Here is a 19728-nt window from a genome sequence, read left to right on the forward strand (position 1 = left end):
GGAAAGCAACAAATTGGGAAGCAATCCTCATAAAAACCTCTGACAAAGGTTTAATTACTCAAATTTACAAAGAGCTAAATCAATTGTACAAAAAATCAAGCCATTCTCCAATTGATAAATGGGCAAGGGACATGAACAGGCAGTTCTCAGCCAAAGAAATCAAAACTATTAATAAGCACATGAAAAAGTGTTCTACATCTCTTATAATCAGAGAGATGCAAATCAAAACAACTCTGAGGTATCACCTCACACCTAGCATATTGGCTAACATGACAGCTATGGAAAGTAATGAATGCTGGAGGGGATGTGGCAAAGTAGGGACATTAATTCATTGCTGGTGGAGTTGTGAACTGATCCAACCATTCTGGAGGGCAATTTGGAACTATGCCCAAAGGGCAATAAAAGACTGTCTGCCCTTTGATCCAGCCATAGCACTGCTGGGTTTGTACCCCAAAGAGATAATAAGGAAAAAGACTTGTACAAGAATATTCATAGCTGCGCTCTTTGTGGTGGCCAGAAATTGGAAAATGAGGGGATGCCCTTCAATTGGGGAATGGCTGAACAAATTGTGATATATGTTGGTGATGGAATACTATTGTGCTAAAAGGAATAATAAAGCGGAGGAATTCCACAGAGACTGGAACAACCTCCAGGAAGTGATGCAGAGCGAAAGGAGCAGAACCAGGAAAACATTGTACACAGAAACTGATACACTGTGGTACAATCGAAGGTAATGGACTCCTCCACTAGAGACAATGCAATGTCTCTGAACAATCTGCAGGGATCTAAAAAACACTATCCACAAGCAGAAGATAAACTGTGGGAGTAAAAACCCCAATGAAAAGCATCTGCTTGACTACAGGGGTGGATGTGATAGGACTGAGGAGAGACTCTAAATGAACACTCTAGTGCAAATACCAACAACATGGAAATGGGTTTGAACCAAGAACACACGTGAAACCCAGTGGAATTGTGAGCCGGCTATGGGAGAAATGGTGGGAGGGGGCCGGGGGGAGAAAAAGATAATGATCACTGTTTCCAATGAATAATGTTTGTAAATAACCAAATAAAATAATTTTTAAAAAGTCAAAAAAATATTTCTCTGCCCTAGTACATGGTTGAACTTTGTATATGTACCATGTAATGCTGAGAAGTTATTTTCCTTTTTCTTCCTATTCATTTTCTCCAAATATCTCTTAACTCTAATTTTTCTAGCATTTCATTCACTTCCTTTACTTCTTATTTATTTTTTAGTTCAACTTATCTGATTTTGAAAGAGAAAGTTTGAGATCCCCCAAGAATATGTTCTTACTATCTATTTCCTCCTTGAATTCCTTTAATTTTCCCTTTAGAAATCTAGATGCTATGCCATTTGGTGCATAAATATTTAGTAATGATATTACTTCATGGTTTATAATACCCTTTAACAGAATGTAATTTCCTTTTAATTTAATTTAATCCCTTTTAATCAGATCAACAACTACTTTAGTTTTGTATGATATTATGATTGCTACTCTTGCTTTCTTTTTTTTTTTTACCTTAGATGATACATAATAAATTGTGCTCTAGATTTTTACCTTGAATCTGTATGTGTCACCCTGCCTCAAATATGTTTCTTCTAAACAACATATAGTAGGATTCTGGTTTTTAATCCACTCTGCTGTCCACTTCCTTTTAATGGGTGAGTTCATCCCATTCAAATTCAGCCTTATGATTACTGTGTATTGCCCTCCATCATATTTTCCCCTTTAAATGCTACTCTATTCCCTTTCTCTCTGTTTCCCCTCACCAGTGTTTTGCTGTTTGTCACCCCCCTGCTTCCCTCTCCCTTCAGTTACCTCCCTCTTTCCTTGTCTTATTGCCCTTCTACTTCTTTGTGGGATAAAATAGAATTCTATACCCTACTACTATCTATACTAAGATAGAATTCTGCAGCCCACTGAGCATACTTGTTTTACCCTCTCAGAGCCAGTTACAATGAGAGTAAAGTTTAAGCATTGCCTGTCACCACCCTTATCCTCCCCTCTCTATAATTTTTTTCGTACCTCTTTATGTTATATAATTCACCCCACTCTATCTCTCCTTCCATTTTGTCTCAGTACAATCCTCTCAGCCCTTGATTGATTTTTTACATATCATTCATATGGATATATATCACATCAAACATACATATCATTCATATCATCACATTTACATATATATCATATCATCATAATTGGCTTACTTCACTCTCTTTCTGAGTAAATTCCTTCTGTCTTCTCTACTACTAAGAGTAATTTTGAGAATTATAGAAATCCTCTTTCCATGTAAACATAATAAACATTTTGACCTTAATAAGTCCCTTAAAATTTCTCTTTTTCTTTTACCTTTTTGGGCTTCTCTTGTGTCTCATGTTTCAACTTCAAATTTTCTGTTTAAGTCTGGCTTATTCCTCAGGAAAGCTTGGAAATTTTCTATCTTATTGAATGCCCGGTTTTCCCCTGAAAGAATATACTCAGTTGGCTGAATTGAAGACTCTGTGTTGTAAACCCAAATCTTTTGCCCTCCTGAATATCATATTGCATGGCTTTTGATTCTTTAATGTAGAAGCTGCTGGGTCCTGTTTGATTCTGATTGTAGCTCATTGGTATTTGAATGGTTTCTTTCTGTCTGTTTGAAGTATTTTTCCTTGGCTTGGTGGCTCTTGAATTTAGCTATTACATTCCTGGAAGTTGTCATTTGAGGATTTCTTTCTGGATGTGATCTGTGAATTCTTTCGATTTTACCTTTATTTTCTTGTTTCAGGATCTCTGGACAGTTATCTTTGATAATTTCTTTTAATATAATATAATAGCTGTGGTTTTTCTTGATCATTGCTTACATGTCTAATAATTCTCAAATTGTCTCTTCTAGATCTATTTTCAAGGTCAGTTGTCTTTTCAATAAGATATTTCATGTTTTCCTCTGTTTTTTTTTTCATTCCTTTTATTCTATTTTATTGTTTCTTGCTTTCTCATGAAAACGTTCGTTTCTAGGAGGTCAGTTCTGATTTTTAAGATCTGATTTTCCTCTTTCAGATTTTGGTTCCCCTTTTACAATTGACCCATTTATTCTTGAATTACTTCCATTTCTCCTTGCATCACTTTCATTTCTCCTTGCATCACTTTCATTTCTCTTTCCCACTTTTTCTTTGCCTATCTTAATTGGTTTTTGAAGTCCTTTTTGAGTTCTTCCAGAATCTGTGCTCAATCCATATTTTTCTTTTGGACTTTTGGTGTTTCCTTTGCTTTCACTGTTCCCTTCTGTGTCTATACCTTGCTTGTTTGTCTTTATAAAAATTCTTTAGAGGTAGGGACTTTTATTTTGTTGTTGCTCGTTTTTTCTATCTAATTATAGGTAGGCTTGGGGGGATGATATGAAGGTCAGAGGGCTGAGAGCTCTGAGAGCCCCCTCCTCCTGCTAATTCAATTGACCCTTAAGATGCTGATAGCTAAAATCCTTGCCTCAGGCTTAGGTGTAAGTTTTTGATCTCACTGTGATCCTGATGAGGTCAGGGACTAATCAAATTCTGGCTTTAGGCTTAGTCTCAAGTTTTTGCTCTCATTGTATACTTCATCCAGTTAGGCACACCTTTGACTGTCCTATCTTGGAGTTCTGCCCTGACTTTAAGCAAAAAAGATCAGTACTTGGCACTTAGTACTATCATCCACCCCAAAGTGTGAATTAAATCCCTGTCCCAGGTCCAGACTAGAATTCCCTGGGCTGGGGTTCTAGACTTCTCCACAGATTTGAAATTTCAAGGAGTATGGGTTGTCTTGTACCTCTGTTTGCTCAGGCAGGGTCTCAGGATCTGGATGTTGGCTTGGGAATAGGTTCCCAAACCTTGGACAGCAGATGTGGGGTGGGGGTGTATGGCTTGCTCTTGGCTTGCCATCCTTGCTATATCTTCTTGCTGGGTCTGCTCTCCTCTCACCCCAGTTCCCCAGATATTTCTTGCCTATCTTTTGGGCTTTTCTTTTCATGAAAGTTGTTTCACTCTGTCTCCTTGTTGGTTCTTCCACTCCTGTATTCATTTTGTGGTGATATTTTAATCTTGGTTGGGGAGGATTCTTATTGTGGCACAGAGCTGCAGAGGATTATTCTGCCATCCTACTTCCACCCCTGGAACTTAATCTTATGAAAAACCTTTTAAATTTAATGTAATCAAAGTTACCTATTTTGAATCTCACAAAATTCTCTATGTCCTATTTGGACATAAATTTTTTCCTTTATCTATAGATCTGACAGGTAAACTATTCTATACATCTCTAGTTTATTTATGGGATACTCTTTTATTTTTAAATAATGTACTCATTTTGACTTGACCTTGGTATATGGCTTCAGTTGTTGGTCTATGCCTAGTTTCTATCATACTATTTTTAAGTATCCCTAGCAGTATCTCATTGAATAGTGAGTTCTTTTTTAAAAGCTTAGATCTTTGGATTGGTCAAACACTAGTTACTATGACAATTTACTACTATGTGTTGAGTGCCTAACATATTTCATTGACTCTATTCTATTTATTAGCCAGTATCAGATTATTTTTGTGGTAGCAGCTTTATAGTACAGTTTGAGATCTGGTACAGTTAAACCAACTTCCTTCATATTTTTTCATTAATTACCTTAAAAATATTGGCATTGCCTACTTCTCAGAGTTTTTGTAGGGAGAGTATTTTGTAAAGCTTGGTGGAGAGATATTATTATTAATCAATATGAAGTCTTACTGGAGGCTTAGTAGCTGTGTCCTGAAGACAGCTTCCCTTCAATTAGAAGGAAAGAAATAACTTTCCAGTTTGTCTGGTTTTTTATTTAACTTTTTAAAGGCACGTTAATTTTCTAATCCATTTCCAATTTATCCATATCAATATTTAAAACACTTTATGTTCTTGGGGGCAGCTGGGGAGCTCAGTGGATTGAGAGCCAGGCCCAGAGATGGGAGGTCCTGGGTTCAAATCTCACCTCAGACACTTCCTAGATCTGTGACCCTGGGCAAGTCACTTGACCCCCATTGCCTAGCCCTTACCACTCTTCTGCCTTGGAACCAATACCCAGTATTGATTCCAAGACAGAAGGTAAGGGTTTAAAAAAATACTTCATGTTCTTAACGAAAATTATTATTGTACAGTAATCTCTTTCTTTGTTTTATGTGTAATTCAGAAACATTCTCTGCAGTATTTACTTGCCATTCTCCGGGCCAAAAAATGATGTATGAAGAGATCAAGTTGTTTCTTTACTCAGGAGATCTGGTAAATTATATTCCCAGAATATTTACTTTGGAGTGTCTAGTGTTTTTAATGAATACTACTATAAACTATTCAAGGACAATTGGGTATTTCCAAGTCCCCCCCCCTCTCTCCCAATCTCCCTCCTCTCTTCTCCCTTCAAAAAAGAAACAACTTTCAGAATTCTGTAATGTAATGAGGGAGAGACAGAAAAAGTTCAATTGACACAAATCATAAAACTCATAGTGGTTTTCTTTCCAAAATCCTATCTTGTGTGTATATAATTTTCTGAACAAAAACAGAGCAAAACACAGATTTACAAAGACAGACCTACCTTATTGTAAGATTTGGGTTAAGAATTTGGTCATAGGCCACATGTAGGTCAATAATAAGGTATTCAACACTTCTGTATCATCTGTTTTGTTTTGTTTTGGGGGTGTAAACTTTAAGTTTTTACTCATTTTAACTTTAAAAAAGAAATTGTGTATATTTATTGTATTAAAAGATAAATTATGTTATCATAATATATATACATATGTATATATATGTGCATTTCTGAGTTTCTAAACTTTTTATGTGCCATCTCCTGGCCTCTGCATGTCATCTGTGGTCTCTGCAAAACTTCAAAAACTTTCTATTTAATTTCTTATACCAATCTGCAATATATCAAAATGGTAATAAGGAAAGTTGTAATGTAGAAGCGATACCTTTATAGCTTTGATTTTGTGAAAGGGAATTTTTATTCCCTTTGTCTATTTTAAGTTAATCAGTCAGGAACTTGAAGTATCTCTACTTAACAGAGAGTTCACAGTTATTAATTAACACTTAGCCCTTACTTAGTCATTACCACTTAGTTCTTTTAGGACTAAGTGTTAATTTTTAGGACTAAGTAGTAATGACTAAGTAAGTGTGAACTCTCTTTGTTAAGTAGAGATACTTCTAGTTCCTGAATGATTAACTTAAAATAGACAAAAGGAATAAAAAATTCCCTTTCACAATTTCTTAATTCAAAAACTCTCTGTTCGTGTCTTTTGATCATTTATCAATTGGGGAATGGTTCATATTCTCATGTATATGGCAAAGGTTTCTATGTTTTTTATATGTGAGACCTCTAATCAGGAAAACTGTCTATAAAATTCCCCCCTAATATTTTGCTTTTTTTCTAATCTTGGCTATATTAATTTTATTTGTACAACTCCTTTTAAATTTGAATTAAATTATAGAAAATTACTTAATTGAACTAGGAGAAATCACAAAAATTCATTTGGAAGAGCGAAAGGTTGAGTATACAAAAGTATTAATGAAAAAATGAAAAGGAAGGAGGTTTCAAAGTATCAGGTTTTTAGCTGTTTATAAAGTAATAATTAACAAAACTATCTGGTACTGGCTAAGAAATAAAAAAATAGATGAGCAGAACAGAACAGGCATACAACAAACAGTATCAAAAAACATAGTCTTGTACTTGACAAAAGTAAAGATCCAAGCTTTTGGGATAAGAATTTACTATTTAGTAAAAATTGTTGGTATAACTGGGAAGCATTATGCAGAAACTACATATAGATAGATATCTTACATCATTTATTAAGATAAAATCAAAATGGACACATGACCTAGACAAAAAGTGAAATATTATAAACAAATTAGTAGAGCAGGGAACATATTACCTTTCAGATTTGTGAATAGGAGCAGAATTTATGAATAAACAAGAGGTCGAAAGCATTGTGAGATATAACATGAAAAATTTTGAATATACTACATTAATTGTAAGCTGAGCCTTTTCTGATTCTTGGATATGAACCAAGAGAGATAAATTATATTCTATTAAAGATGTTTTGAAGAGCATTGCTCTTTACTATCTGGTTTTCTTACCCTGTCCCTTATTAATTGAGTAATATGATCTATTTTTTCCTACTCTCTCCATCCCCATGAAGATTTATATATATGTATATATTTATATATATATTCTTTTTCCAAAGGAAGTCCAATGTTTTTTCTTAAGTGGATTCAATGCTCTGGAAAGCAAGGAGAACAAATTAAAACTATTTATATCAAGAGGACTTGCTCCCACCATGACTATCACGAATAGCACTTATAGTGGTGTCTTTCACTTTAATTTATCAAAGGTAATTTAAAAAATGTAATAAAATATGGCGTTTTCTATTTAGCAGTGGTTAACTTAATATTCATCTGTTATTGACATGATGTGTTAAATTTCCCTTGGGAGATGTTTTTTTCTTTATTGGAAGGTTTGAAAGGATGTGCCTATAGAAGAGAAACAGAGTTAAAGTCAGTTAGACAAAGATGATGAAAAAAAGAACATTGAGCCCAATATGAACAATCAATAATAACAACTGAATAGAAGATAGTCTACTTATATAAAACAGGGTGAATGGAATTCTTACTCCCCCAAGTAGAAAGCAATGATAGTATATTTTTATTTATTTCTTATCAATTTGTAAAATCAATCCACTTTTTTTGTTGCTGGCTTTTATATAGCTAATGAATTCAGCCTTTGGTTAACTTAAAATTTTTATTAAAAATTGAATATTGACAAGAAAAATGATATTTATTACTCCTCTGAGAACATAAAACTGAAGACAATGTAGCACACCAATCACATTTTACTGAGTATATATAGCTGATAAATTCTAAACTGTTGCTAATGTTGAAATTATTCAAATAATCTTCATAAGTCATTGTTATTAACTGTCAGTAAGATGGAAAGCAGAACTAGGAAAAACTTTTTTAATGTTATTCTAGATGAATGAAAACCAGGAACATCAAAGGAAATAATTATTTTTAAAGTGAGAAGGAAGAAAGTCTAATAATACCAGTCATCAAATTATACTAAAAAGTAGCATTCATTCAAAATAATTATTGTTCAAAATGTGTTATTTTACAGAGGTTAAGTGATTTTCCCAGGGTCACATATCTGTTAAATGTGTGAGGTTGGGTTTGAACTCAAGTCTTTCTGACTTGAGGTCCAGCACTTTATCTAATCTGCCACCTAGCTGCTTCTAAATTTAAAACATTTTTATTGTTCATGAAAACAGTAATGTTATTTTAGATTGAGTCCATGGGATTCACCAAATTGTCAAAGGATTCTATGACCAAAAATAAAAAAACAATAAAGACACCAGATATAGAAAAAAAGAGGGCCCAAGACAAAATCTTGGTTTGGAGGTGTCATAGCCATACCCAAGAAGTGTGATTCAGATGATGAACTAGCAGAGGAGACTGAGGTAATTAAAAAAAATAACAAAAACAATAAGCAGTTTTAGTTCTTGGTCAGTTAAGATTGCCTTCTCATGTAAGATATTTTCCCCTTATATTCTTCTCCCAAAATAGCTTCTGCATTGTGCTGACTCCTTCCATGTAAGGAAAAACTGGTAGAGGATGTAAGGTGCTGATATCACTGTGGTTTTGCCTAGTACTGGACAAAACTATTTCTAAGAGTGTTCACCAAGAATATTTCAAGAAATTTATAATATTTCTGAATCTACATGTTGGATTTCAGGATTTAGTTTCTTTAGCTCCATCTCAAGTCGATCTACTCTAGCTCCTAAAGTTATCAACATAAAAGTGCTGATCACCATAAAAGTGCTTTTGTGTTTGTGTAGATGAGAATCATTGATATTATTCCCAATAAGGTTCCCACACCTAAAGAACCCAGACTGCCATAGAGTGGTAGACAGAAATGGAAGCAACAGGGATCAGATTTTCAAAAGCCCCGAGAAAATAGGATCATATGAGAGGGTAGTCATCTATTCCATATGATGCAGAGATCAAGAAGAATGATGAGTTCATCCATTCATTCAAATAGTTAATGAATTCCATTTTCATTGAAGATACTGTGCTAGGCAATGTGGAGCTATCCAATTCTTTTTGTCATATGCTCAGATTGTATTTTTCTCTAGTGCTATGCTACATGTATCAATCTTTATAGATTCGTTATGGTGAATTTTTTATTTTAGGCATCACTTCATTGTGTAGTGAAAGGGGTGCTAGACCTGGTATTTAGAATACTTGGGTTTGAATCCTGTCCACATGCAATATTGCCCTTCCTCCACCCACCTACTATGAAATCTTTAATAACAAGTCACTTTACCTCTTAGTTTCTTTTTCTTCCACTTTGAAACTGAAATAATATTTCTTTAACTTCAGAGAAGAAGGTTTAGATAATTAATTATTTACATATTTTTTCAAATAATGATATCAGATTAAATTTTGATATCAGAAATTATAAAATCTTTTTCTCTCTTCTTTGTTTAAGCAAGCTAATCAGCCGGCCTGGTTCATTAGTATTCCTAGAGAAACAATTATTCATGAAAAAGGTAAGAATGATTATGTATTGATTCTCTTACCTAAAGGTTAATTGTTCTGATGAAAATGATGGTTTTTAATTTGAACTGGTATATTTAAAAGATTTTTGAGATTATTCAGAATTCCCAGAGACAACAATAAAAGGACCTTGATGTCACTTTGATTTGCAATATCAAGTTAAGCAGAAAAACTTCTGAACCTATAACTATAAAGTTGATCATCAAACAATATTTGTTATTGTCTAGCCCTTACCACTCTTTTACCTTGGAACCAAGGCAAAAGGTAAGGGTTTTTGTTTGTTTGTTTGTTTTGTTTTGTTTTTTAAAGAAGGAAAGGTGTAGGTTTGGGGGGGGGGGTCCATATAGGATTTCTTGGATAAGTTATTGTATCCAAGATATGTAGACAATTAAAAGAAATATATAAGTTCCAAAGTCTTTCCCCCCTTCCCACACCCTGACATCATACTAGGAGACTTCAATTTATATATTGATTCCCCTCAAATACCCAAACCATTCAGTTTCTCAAACTACTCACCTTCCATGAGCTATTCCTCCATTCCATCTCAACTACTAAGGAGTTCAGACCCTTGATATTGCCATCATCCACAAATTTACCACTTTTTTATTTGAACAGTGTGAAAACCCTTCATCTGACCACAATCTATTGGCTTTCTACCTCTCTCTCTGTCTTCTAATCTTTATTTGCACCACTACCTCCAATCACTTGAACCCTCAGTTCTCTCACAGGTTTTCTATCCTGTACTAGCCACTGTCTCCTCTCCATCTTGATTCCTTGGTGAACCAGTTCAATTTAATATTGTTCTCATGAATCCCTAAACTCTTTGTCATGTTACTGATTATGCCCAGGCAAGCCTCAGTCTTACTATTCACCATGTTCATTCCTACACACATGCTGCTAAATGAAGGAAATGAAAATCATGCAACCATTCTGACTCGGTTCATTACAAATTTGTTACATAACTTCATCTGAGTCCTCACTGCTGCTTGGCAATTTTACTATACCTCCCTAATAAATTTATTATCCAACATTTCACAGTGTTTCTTCCAAAACTTTTTTATCCTTCCTCAGACCTTCCATTGCTCTAGTACCCCATCTCTTTTAGTTGAAAACCTTGCCTTTAAAAAAAAAAGTTTTGGCCATTCATCATGAATTTCTCTCTTCACTCCTCTTTATCTTTTATTATTCACATCTGTCTTTTGCCTTTCTTCTTTCTTCATTCCTATCTTTCTTGATGAAGTGGCCTTACTCCTTACCAAGGTTAACCCTTTTATTTGTTCAAGTGATGCCATTACATCTTGTTTTCTCAACTGGATTGTTCCCCCCATCAACTTTCACTCTTCCTCAACACCTCTCATTTTCTACTACTGTTACAACATGCCCACTTATCTCCAATTCTGAAAATATTCTCACTTGATCCTGCTATTCGTATCAACTCCCATCCTATATTAATTCTGCCTTTTGGAGTTGAACTAGAAAAAGCCACTATAATAGGAACTTCCACTTTCCTCTCAGACTCTGCTCAGTCCTTTATAATCTGACTTCCTTTTCTTAATCATTTCACTAAAATTGCCCTCTCCAAAGTTACTAATGACCCTTTTACTTTCCAAATCCAATAGTTTTTCTCAATCTTCTTTCTCTTTGAACTCTACAGCTGTTGAAATGTTGAACATTCTATTTTTTGATATTCTCTTATCCCTAGGTTTTTGGGACACCCTTCTTCTGGTTTTCTTTCTACCTATCTGAGCATTTCTCCTCTGTCTTCCTTGTATCCTTTCCCAGATTACACCCTCTCATCATAGATATTCATCTGGGTTCTTTTTCCTCTGGTTCTTCTTCCTCTATATTGCTTGACTTATTCTCATCAGCTTCCATGAAATTAATTGCATCTCTTTGCTGATGATTCTCAAATCTACCTTTTCTGTTCCAATATTTTTGCTGACCTCTAATCAGACATCTCAAACTGGGAATTCCAGTGGATAACTTATGCTCAATAAGTCAAAAAGGCATTCATTATCTTTCCCCCTAAACCATCTCTTTCTTCTCCCTTCCTTATTACTGTAGGAGGCAATGCCATCCTCCTAGTCCCTTAGACTCTCAATTTAGGTGTCATCATGGAATACTATCTCTCACCTCTCCCCTATATCTAAACTGTTGCCAAACTTTACTCCTTTTACCTTTGCATCGTTTCTTAAATATATTCCTTGTCTGCTCTGAAACTCACCATTCTAGTCCAAACCCTCATCACCTCACATCTTGATTATTGTAATAACCTTCTTATAGGTCTGCCTACCTCAATTCTTTCCCATGCCACTCCACTCTTCAGTCACTAAAGTGATTTTTTCTAGATTGCCCAAGGATCAAATACAAAATACTCCCTTTGGCGTTCAAAACCCTTCATAATCTAATCCCATTGTAACTTTCCAGATTACTGTCTAACATGTGGTCTTTGATCCAATAACTCTGGACTTGTGACTTTTTCACAAACAAAACACTCCATCTCTTGGTTTCAGGCATTTGCTCTGGCTATCCCCCCTACTTGGAACAATCTTTCTCCTCAACTCTGACTATTGACTTCCCTAGCTTCCTTTAAGTTAGTGACTAAAGATCTGCTCTTTATAGGAACTTTTTCCTCACCTCTATTATTTACAGTGGTCTCAGTTTTAATTATTTCCTATTTTTCTTGTATATGACTTGCTTTTTAGATATTTTTTGGCATGCTGTCTCCCCCATTTGAGTGTAAACTCCTTGAATACAAGGACTATCTTTTGTTTCTTTTTGTATCCCCAGAGCTTAGCACAGAGCCTGGAATATAGTAAGTACTCAATAAATATTTATTAATTGATTCAGATTATTCTTTTATTTAAAAAAGCTATAGTTTACAACATACTTTCAATTAATCAATATTTATTAAATATCTATTAAGTGCCAGACACTGTGTTAAGTTCATGGGATATAAAAAGTGGCAAAAGAGTCTCTGCCATCAAGGAACTTACAATCTAATGGAGTTTATAGCCTAATATAATCTTTAGCAATAAAAGAAATCCAAACTAAAGCAACTCTGAGTTTTCACCTAGTGCCTTATAAATTGGCAAAAATGTTTAAGAAGATAGACACTCTAGTCTATTGTTTTCAGAGATATGAATTAGTATAACTATTTCGCAAAAGAACTTAGAATGATTCAAATAAAGTGACTAAAGTGTCCATATTCTTTTGACTCAAAGATTTAACTACTCGAGATTTACCCTAAGGAGATAATTTATTAAAAGAAGGTCCCCATAGATATTAAATTCTTTATAGTAGCATTTTGGTTTTGTAGTACAGATCCAGAAAAAAAGAGTTACCTTGATCAGGGGAATGGCTAATCAAATTGTGGTACACAAATATAATGGAATATTATTTTGCTCTAATAAATGATGATGAATATAATCAATATAGAGAACTATGAAAAGGCCTACATGAAAGTGAAGGAAGCAAAGTCATATAAAATAATTGTACGCAACTGCAACAAGGTAAATGGAAACATCAATTGTCCCTAAACAGTAAGCATGACCCCAGAAAAGACAAATGAGGAAACACTTCTCCCCACTCCTTGGCAGAGGTGGACAGTCTATGTTTGTGGGATATTATATATATTTTAAAGACATTTTCCAGTGTGTAAATTGCTTTTGTTGATACTTCCCACCACCATACATATTTTTTCTCACTCTTTTTCTTTAAAAAATGGATGGCTTTGTGGCATGGGAATGTATGTATGTCTGTATGTGATAGCCAGAGAAAAGTATTTTTTTTGGATGGGAAAATCAAAAGAAAAGGTCATTAGAGTCTTAGAGCTAGCCCCTCCCCCACTTTGGGGGAACATCAGCATTGATTTGATAAATGTTCTCAGAGTTTGAGTTGAGTTTATTTTCATAATTCTGAATTAACTTCTTTAAATGCATTTTTCCCATTCAATTTTGATTTCAGGATGTAGCATATTCAGCTACTGTCTTGATATCTTTTTTTCTGAATTGTCTTTCCTGGAGTATGTATTTTCAATTATTATTATTATTGATGTTTTTAGTAGCTAGGGAGTATGGTGGATGGAACATTGAACCCAGAATCAGGAAGATCTAAGATCAAATCCAGCCTTAATCAATAAATAGCTGTGTTAGCCTAGGCAAATCATTTGATTTCTATATGCCTCAGTTTCCTTATCAGTAAAATGGGGATAATAATAGCACCTACCTCCCAGGATTGTTGTGAGGATTAAATGAGATTATATTTGTTAAACACTTGGCAAATCTTAAAGCTATATAAGAATAAGTGCCAGCTTTTGTTGTTACTAATTTGAATAATATTTATTCCTGGGTTCATTGAGTCAGAATTTCCTCTGTGGTTTCATCCAACTCAGAAATTTTTATGTTTAACATAGAATATTAGGTTCTGGATTACTAGCCAGAAATCACACAATTCTTTCTTTCAAAAACTTTATAGTATATAGGGGAATGTATCATGTACAGAGATAAGGGCAGAATAAGAAGGAAGAAAGGACGAAGGAAGAATGTATACAACAGGCAAATTGAAGGAGAGAGAGAATAATAGCAAGTGGTGTCTGTGGTGCAGTTCAGCACCAAGGAAGGCTTTCTATGTGAGAAAGATAAAGATTTTGAAGGACAAAGATGAGGAGGCATTTTCTTCTAGGCATGAAGAAAATGTCAATCAAATATATTAGGGTAAGAGATGAAATGAGTTTGGATAGAGTGAACCCATTTGGAAGGAAAAGAGAATGCACGAGATATTATCTAAAATATTATTATAAAATATTCTGGAGCTAGAATGTGGTATTTGAAGGCATGGTACTTAGAAGAAGGCAGGATTAGGACCAATGGGGTGAAAGTTATATGGATTTTGGTTCAATGAAAGGATACTGAACTCTCATTAGAATTGTAAAAATGGTCTTGGGGTTGGACTAGATGACTTCTTATGTTACTTCTAATGGTAGGATTCTACAAATGTAAATTCTGTCCTTATAGCTTATCACCTGACTTTAGAAAATATGCATATGCTCCTCTCTGAAGTGCACTGATACTGTGGACAATTGTAGCAGCCCCAAGGGGGAAATGATGACCAGATTACAAGGAAAAAATTTCCCTTTCATCATTTTCTTTTTGAAATACATCTAGGAAGAGACAGTATGGTTTAGTAAAAGGGGCACTAGATAGAGAATCAGAAATATGTTCAAATGTTGGTTTTGCCATTTACCAGCTTTGTGACTTTGTACATTATTTTGTACATTTTTATAGTCATAGGAAATATTTTATTTATTTTTAGTACCTTTAAATAACAACAGAGAAAGTTACTGTGAATATTTGACAAATGCCAACCATGAGAGTACTAACCAAAATTTTTTTACAAAATGTCAAATAATAGATACCTTAAACAATCAATGGACAATAAATACAAAATACCAAACAATTTCAAAATCATGGTAAACTTCAAAATTAAGAAAAACTATATCAATATTATAATGAAAATGTTCCTTTTCATAATAGGAACTTTGGAGAGAATTTGGTCCACATTTCCTAAGTCCATAGTTTTGAAGTTCATTAAAAAAAAAAAAAAGCTGTTGACCTCAAGACAAGTTTTCTCTATTTTTGTTGACCAATTTTAAAATCAAAAAATTTTTAAATTAAAAAAAAATGGTTAAATTTCATTTTATTTTCATCTGCAAAGTCAAAGTACAAGACAAGTAAATCACAATCGGAAAAATAAAGGCAAGGCTTATTCCAAGGCTAGTTGTTGTTTTTAATAATTACTTTTTAAATAGTAAAAAGGGGACAATTCTTGATATTTCAGGAACCAGTTTTTCAGTCTGTGGATTAGTCCAGAGGGTGATAACAGTTTCATTCACTGTAAAAAAAAAATCAGGGGGATTAGATCAGGTAGAATCTAATGCTGTGATGGTGAACCTATGGCACATGTGCCAGAGATGACATGCAGAGACCTCTCTGTGGGTCATGCCAAGGACCCAGTGAGCCTTTCTATCCTTGGAGCACAGAGTTCACCAGAGTTCTACCTCTCTTCTCTCCCCAAGCCTGACTAAATCACTGTCCCCCCTTCCTCCAAATCCAATGGGAGTGATTCCTCCTTTTCCTGGGTAGAGAAGGTGGGTGGGTCACAAAGTAGTATAGGCACAGAAGGTAGAGTCTGTACAAACTTGACTCCCATGGTGGGGTTTATATGGAGTGTGAAATTAGTGTGCTATTCTCAAATATGTTAGCAATATTAATTTCTCTAAAATGAATAGGCCTAGGTCCCCAGTAGGAGCTAGTTAGCAGGTCTCTCCAAGACAGCATCCCTTACACCATTCAGAATACAATGTCCTCTTAATTACCTTTGGCCAGAGTGAGACAGAAACAACTTATGTCTTTACTATCAGATGCAACCAGTGTCTTTACTATACAAAGTATTTTGGGGATTTGGAATGTATCTTTTGAGTTTGTACTTTAAAATATTCAAAACTGTAGTCTAGTGATTTAGGAATACATTTTATGAGGCTCAGGAAAACACCATAGTGGCTTGTCAGTGGTAGCCATCTCCCATGGGTTTGTATACAGAAGAAAATCCTACTTCAACCCTGTAAGATTTACATTAATGTCCAATACTTCACTTATTATTTTTATAAAGTTTATTATCTAAAGATTAAAAAAGGGCTAAATTCCAAGCAAAATAAATTCTAAGGATATACGAAAATATTTGCAGTTCTTTTTGAATTGACAAAGAATGGGAATCAGAAGGGCATGCTTATAAATAGGGGGAAGGATAAATAAGTCATATGGTATATGAGTGTGAGTTAGTACTACTGGGTTGAGTGCTTATCAGCATCATGACCAACCAGAATTCTAGAAGACAAATGATGAAATATGCTAACCACATTGTGATAGGATTCAGACAGCAGATTGGGATGAATATTTTTTTGGACATGACCAATGTGGAAATTTATTCTGACTATTCACATCTGTAAAGAGTTTTGTTTTCTTTGTGTTGTCATTTGTGGGTGAGAGGGTGAGAAAAGAGATCATGGATGATTAAAACAAATTAAATAGTTTAAAAAAATAAAGTTTATTATCTGACAAAATAGAACCATGTGACTAAGGTTTTCTAGCTGCTCAAAAATCCCCACTCCACCAAAGCCACCACAGGAAGGAAAGAGACTAAAAGACAAAACTTCACTCAATTTATAGACTATCTAGTCAGCTCATAATCACAAGAAGTTAGTGGGGTGCTGGGAATCATAGTTTTGCTGGGGATCTTAGTTTTTAGGCTAGTAGCCTAGTTTTTAGGGTAACAGATTCAAATTACACAACCTTTGACTATTTGCTAAAAAGGTTAATTTGGAGGATATTCCCTCAGGAGGCTGGAACTAGTTGGGGTGAATGTGTCAGGATGATGTCATTTAACCAGAGTGTTATGTTTTCCTATACCTAAGGGGTTTTCCTGTAAGCTGGGGCATTTTTGCTTTTTTTTTATTTTTTCTGGTCACCTTTTTCTTTCTCTCACAATAAAGCATTGCATTTGAAATGGCTTCCCCATTCCTTGAATAGTGGCTAAAGAGGGTGTACTTTGAAATTTTCGAGGTCCCCTCAATTTCCACTTCACACAGGTGGGAGAAGAGCTAGATTTGAGGTAATCATAGCTCTGCTCATAGTGGGACACATAACTAGAGGGGAGCAGTGCCTGAGACCCTCACCTCTCCCTCTCCCCAAGCCTGACTACATCACTCATCCCCCTGCCCAGCAGTCCAATGGGAGTGCTTCCTCCCTCCTCTGGGTGGAGTAAGGGGGAAAGCTGGGTGTTTCTGACACTCATTAGAGGGAAGGGGCACAGAATGTGATCTCTGGGGGGGTTGGGATAGGGGCAAGACCTGGCACTCTTATCTCTAAAAGGTTCCCCATCACTGGTCTAAGGTGTCCTCTAGCTCTATAATACTGTGATCCTAGAATTCCTTGAAGAAAGGAATAATGACTAAAAGGAAGCCATATATCATCTAATTCTATTGGTGTCTATACCATCTATAGTTTCACTTGTCAGAGGTAATATACTTTACTTGTTCACTGATTTGCTTTTTTTAAAAATAGATATTACTCCAATAGAGCAATGGTTTGTTGCTATTTCACTTCAAGATGGATTATATACTTATATTACTGAAGGAACTCTTCTTGATCTTCTCCGAGGTAAAAGTTGCAATAAAAGAAATATAGTATGAGATTCACTATTGATAGCTGCAGTGAGCAAGAGTACTGTTTTTCCTCCTGAGTATGATATGACGACAAAAATCAGGTCCCTCCAAACAAAGTGGAACGATGAGCTCATAGAAGGTTAGAATCGAATGGAAATTAGACATCATCTGGTCTAGAGATTTTAACATTTTAGTGTAATAAGCCATTTTGATGGTGTGAGTATGGTAACTTACTCAGAATAATGTTTTTAAATGTATAAATTAAAATATATAGTATTAGAAAGACAATATATTGAAATAAAATTATGAGCATATATTTTTCTTAAAAATTCATTAGCCTTGGGTTAAGAACTTTCAGAAGTCAATCTAGTCCAATTCCTCCTCTTCCATTTTATTGAGAGAGGGGGAATGACATGCTCAAGACTGTATAATTGCCTTATTCAATTATAGTATTTATGTAAATTGAACCATGTTAACCCCTAGAGAGTGAAGATAGTTCTCCCCACTATAAGTTGTATAAGTTGTAAAATTTGCTATACTCCAAGGAAAAATAAACTGACTCCTTAATAGTTCAGAGCATTCAGCACCAACAAGTGGGAAAACTGTCTCATTAGCAAAGGTTTGCAAATCAAAAGAGGAGCAATACTTTAAAAAAGAAAATAATGAATAAATTCAGTTGGGTCAATAGGTATGTATGGTTTTGTGTGATATGAGTTAGTTTTGGTCTCAAAACAGTTTATTGAATTTATTTACCCCCTTTCCCACATCTAGATGACACCATTACATTTTCTCAACTCCAGTAATGTATCTGAATATGGTTGTAGAGTATAATAATAATAAACAAACAGCTAATATTTATATCACATTTTCTCTGTGCCAAGCATTGTATTAAGCACTTTACAATTATTCTCTCATTACAATAACCCTGTGAAGTATGTACTATAATTATCCCCATTTTACCTATGAGGCAACTGAGGTGAACAGATGTTAAGTGCCTGGCCCAGTGTCACATAGCTAGTAAGAATCTGAGGATAGATATGAACTCAGGTTTTCCAGGCCAGCACTCTATCCACTGAAGTTTTTTTGTTTTGCTTTACTTTTAGTATAAGGAATTTCTTCATTTGGAGTCCTGTATAAATATTTCATGATAGATTCAGATGAAAAAAATATCACAATTTACTACCAAAGGTATCTTAAATAACACTGTATTCTCAGGCCAACATTCGAAATTCTCATTTTGCATGTTTTCTGCATTCATTATAATGTATGATTCTTTTTCAAGTCCTACTAAGAGTCAGTACTGTAAGGTTTGACTAAATATGTGAGAATTCTAAAATAATATGGTGGTCACTGATTTAAAATATTATAGCTCATAGAAAAATACAAAAAGAGGGTAGAGAAGATGCCTAGCCTATCCCACTAAATATTGCTCGGGTACTCGACTCAGCCCTTAACTGGAGGACCTGGAGATCCACCCACACTGCCTCCTCTAAGAGGGGAAGGTCTCTCTGGAACTAATTTCTCTTCATAAGCCAGGAAAGGAAGACCAGCTACTTACTCACCCAAGAGCCAATCCAAGAGCCAACGTCCCAAGTCGAAGCCAAGGTCCAAGTTGTAGCTCCAAGCCAAAGTCCCAGTCTAAGATCTTCCAAGCTGAAGATTCAAACCAAAGATCTCCTGGACAGGAAGTTCAGAACTTTTATAGTCCTTTCTGTCCCTTCCCTTTTTCACAGGGGCCAATCACAGCTTCTAAATTACCTAGCATTGCCCAGGGGGGCAGTGTCTGTGGGATCCACCTCTTATCCTCTGAAGGTGTCAACTCTTATCAAACGATTCACAAGTTTCTGATTGATTGGATTAAAAGAGTGGATCTCTCCAAGGAAGTGAGTGAATTCTCTTACTTGATAACAAAATGTTAAGTAGGGG

General features: G+C 34.9%; 1 protein-coding gene across 7 annotated transcripts in view; it reads left to right on the top strand.

The window, feature by feature from the left end:
* Nucleotides 1-19728, top strand: part of LOC100015874 (cation channel sperm-associated auxiliary subunit beta) — a 184448-nt gene that overhangs the window by 15490 nt on the left and 149230 nt on the right. For 5 of the 7 annotated variants that reach the window (XR_008914922.1, XR_008914921.1, XM_016428503.2 and 2 more), the window contains 4 exons: nucleotides 5176-5264; nucleotides 7217-7363; nucleotides 9514-9574; nucleotides 17702-17797. Coding sequence is in view for 4 of the 7 variants with exons in the window: in XM_016428503.2 (XP_016283989.1) it covers nucleotides 5176-5264; nucleotides 7217-7363; nucleotides 9514-9574; nucleotides 17702-17797 (393 nt within the window). In the remaining 3 variants the exon portion in view is untranslated. Of the gene's footprint in view, nucleotides 1-5175; nucleotides 5265-7216; nucleotides 7364-9513; nucleotides 9575-14057; nucleotides 17798-19728 lie in introns of those variants that run through there. The other 2 variants (XM_056810450.1, XM_056810451.1) reach the window with 2 other exon arrangements.

This window comes from Monodelphis domestica, chromosome 1, assembly GCF_027887165.1.
Source record: "Monodelphis domestica isolate mMonDom1 chromosome 1, mMonDom1.pri, whole genome shotgun sequence".
In the NCBI taxonomy this organism is placed as follows: domain Eukaryota; kingdom Metazoa; phylum Chordata; class Mammalia; order Didelphimorphia; family Didelphidae; genus Monodelphis; species Monodelphis domestica.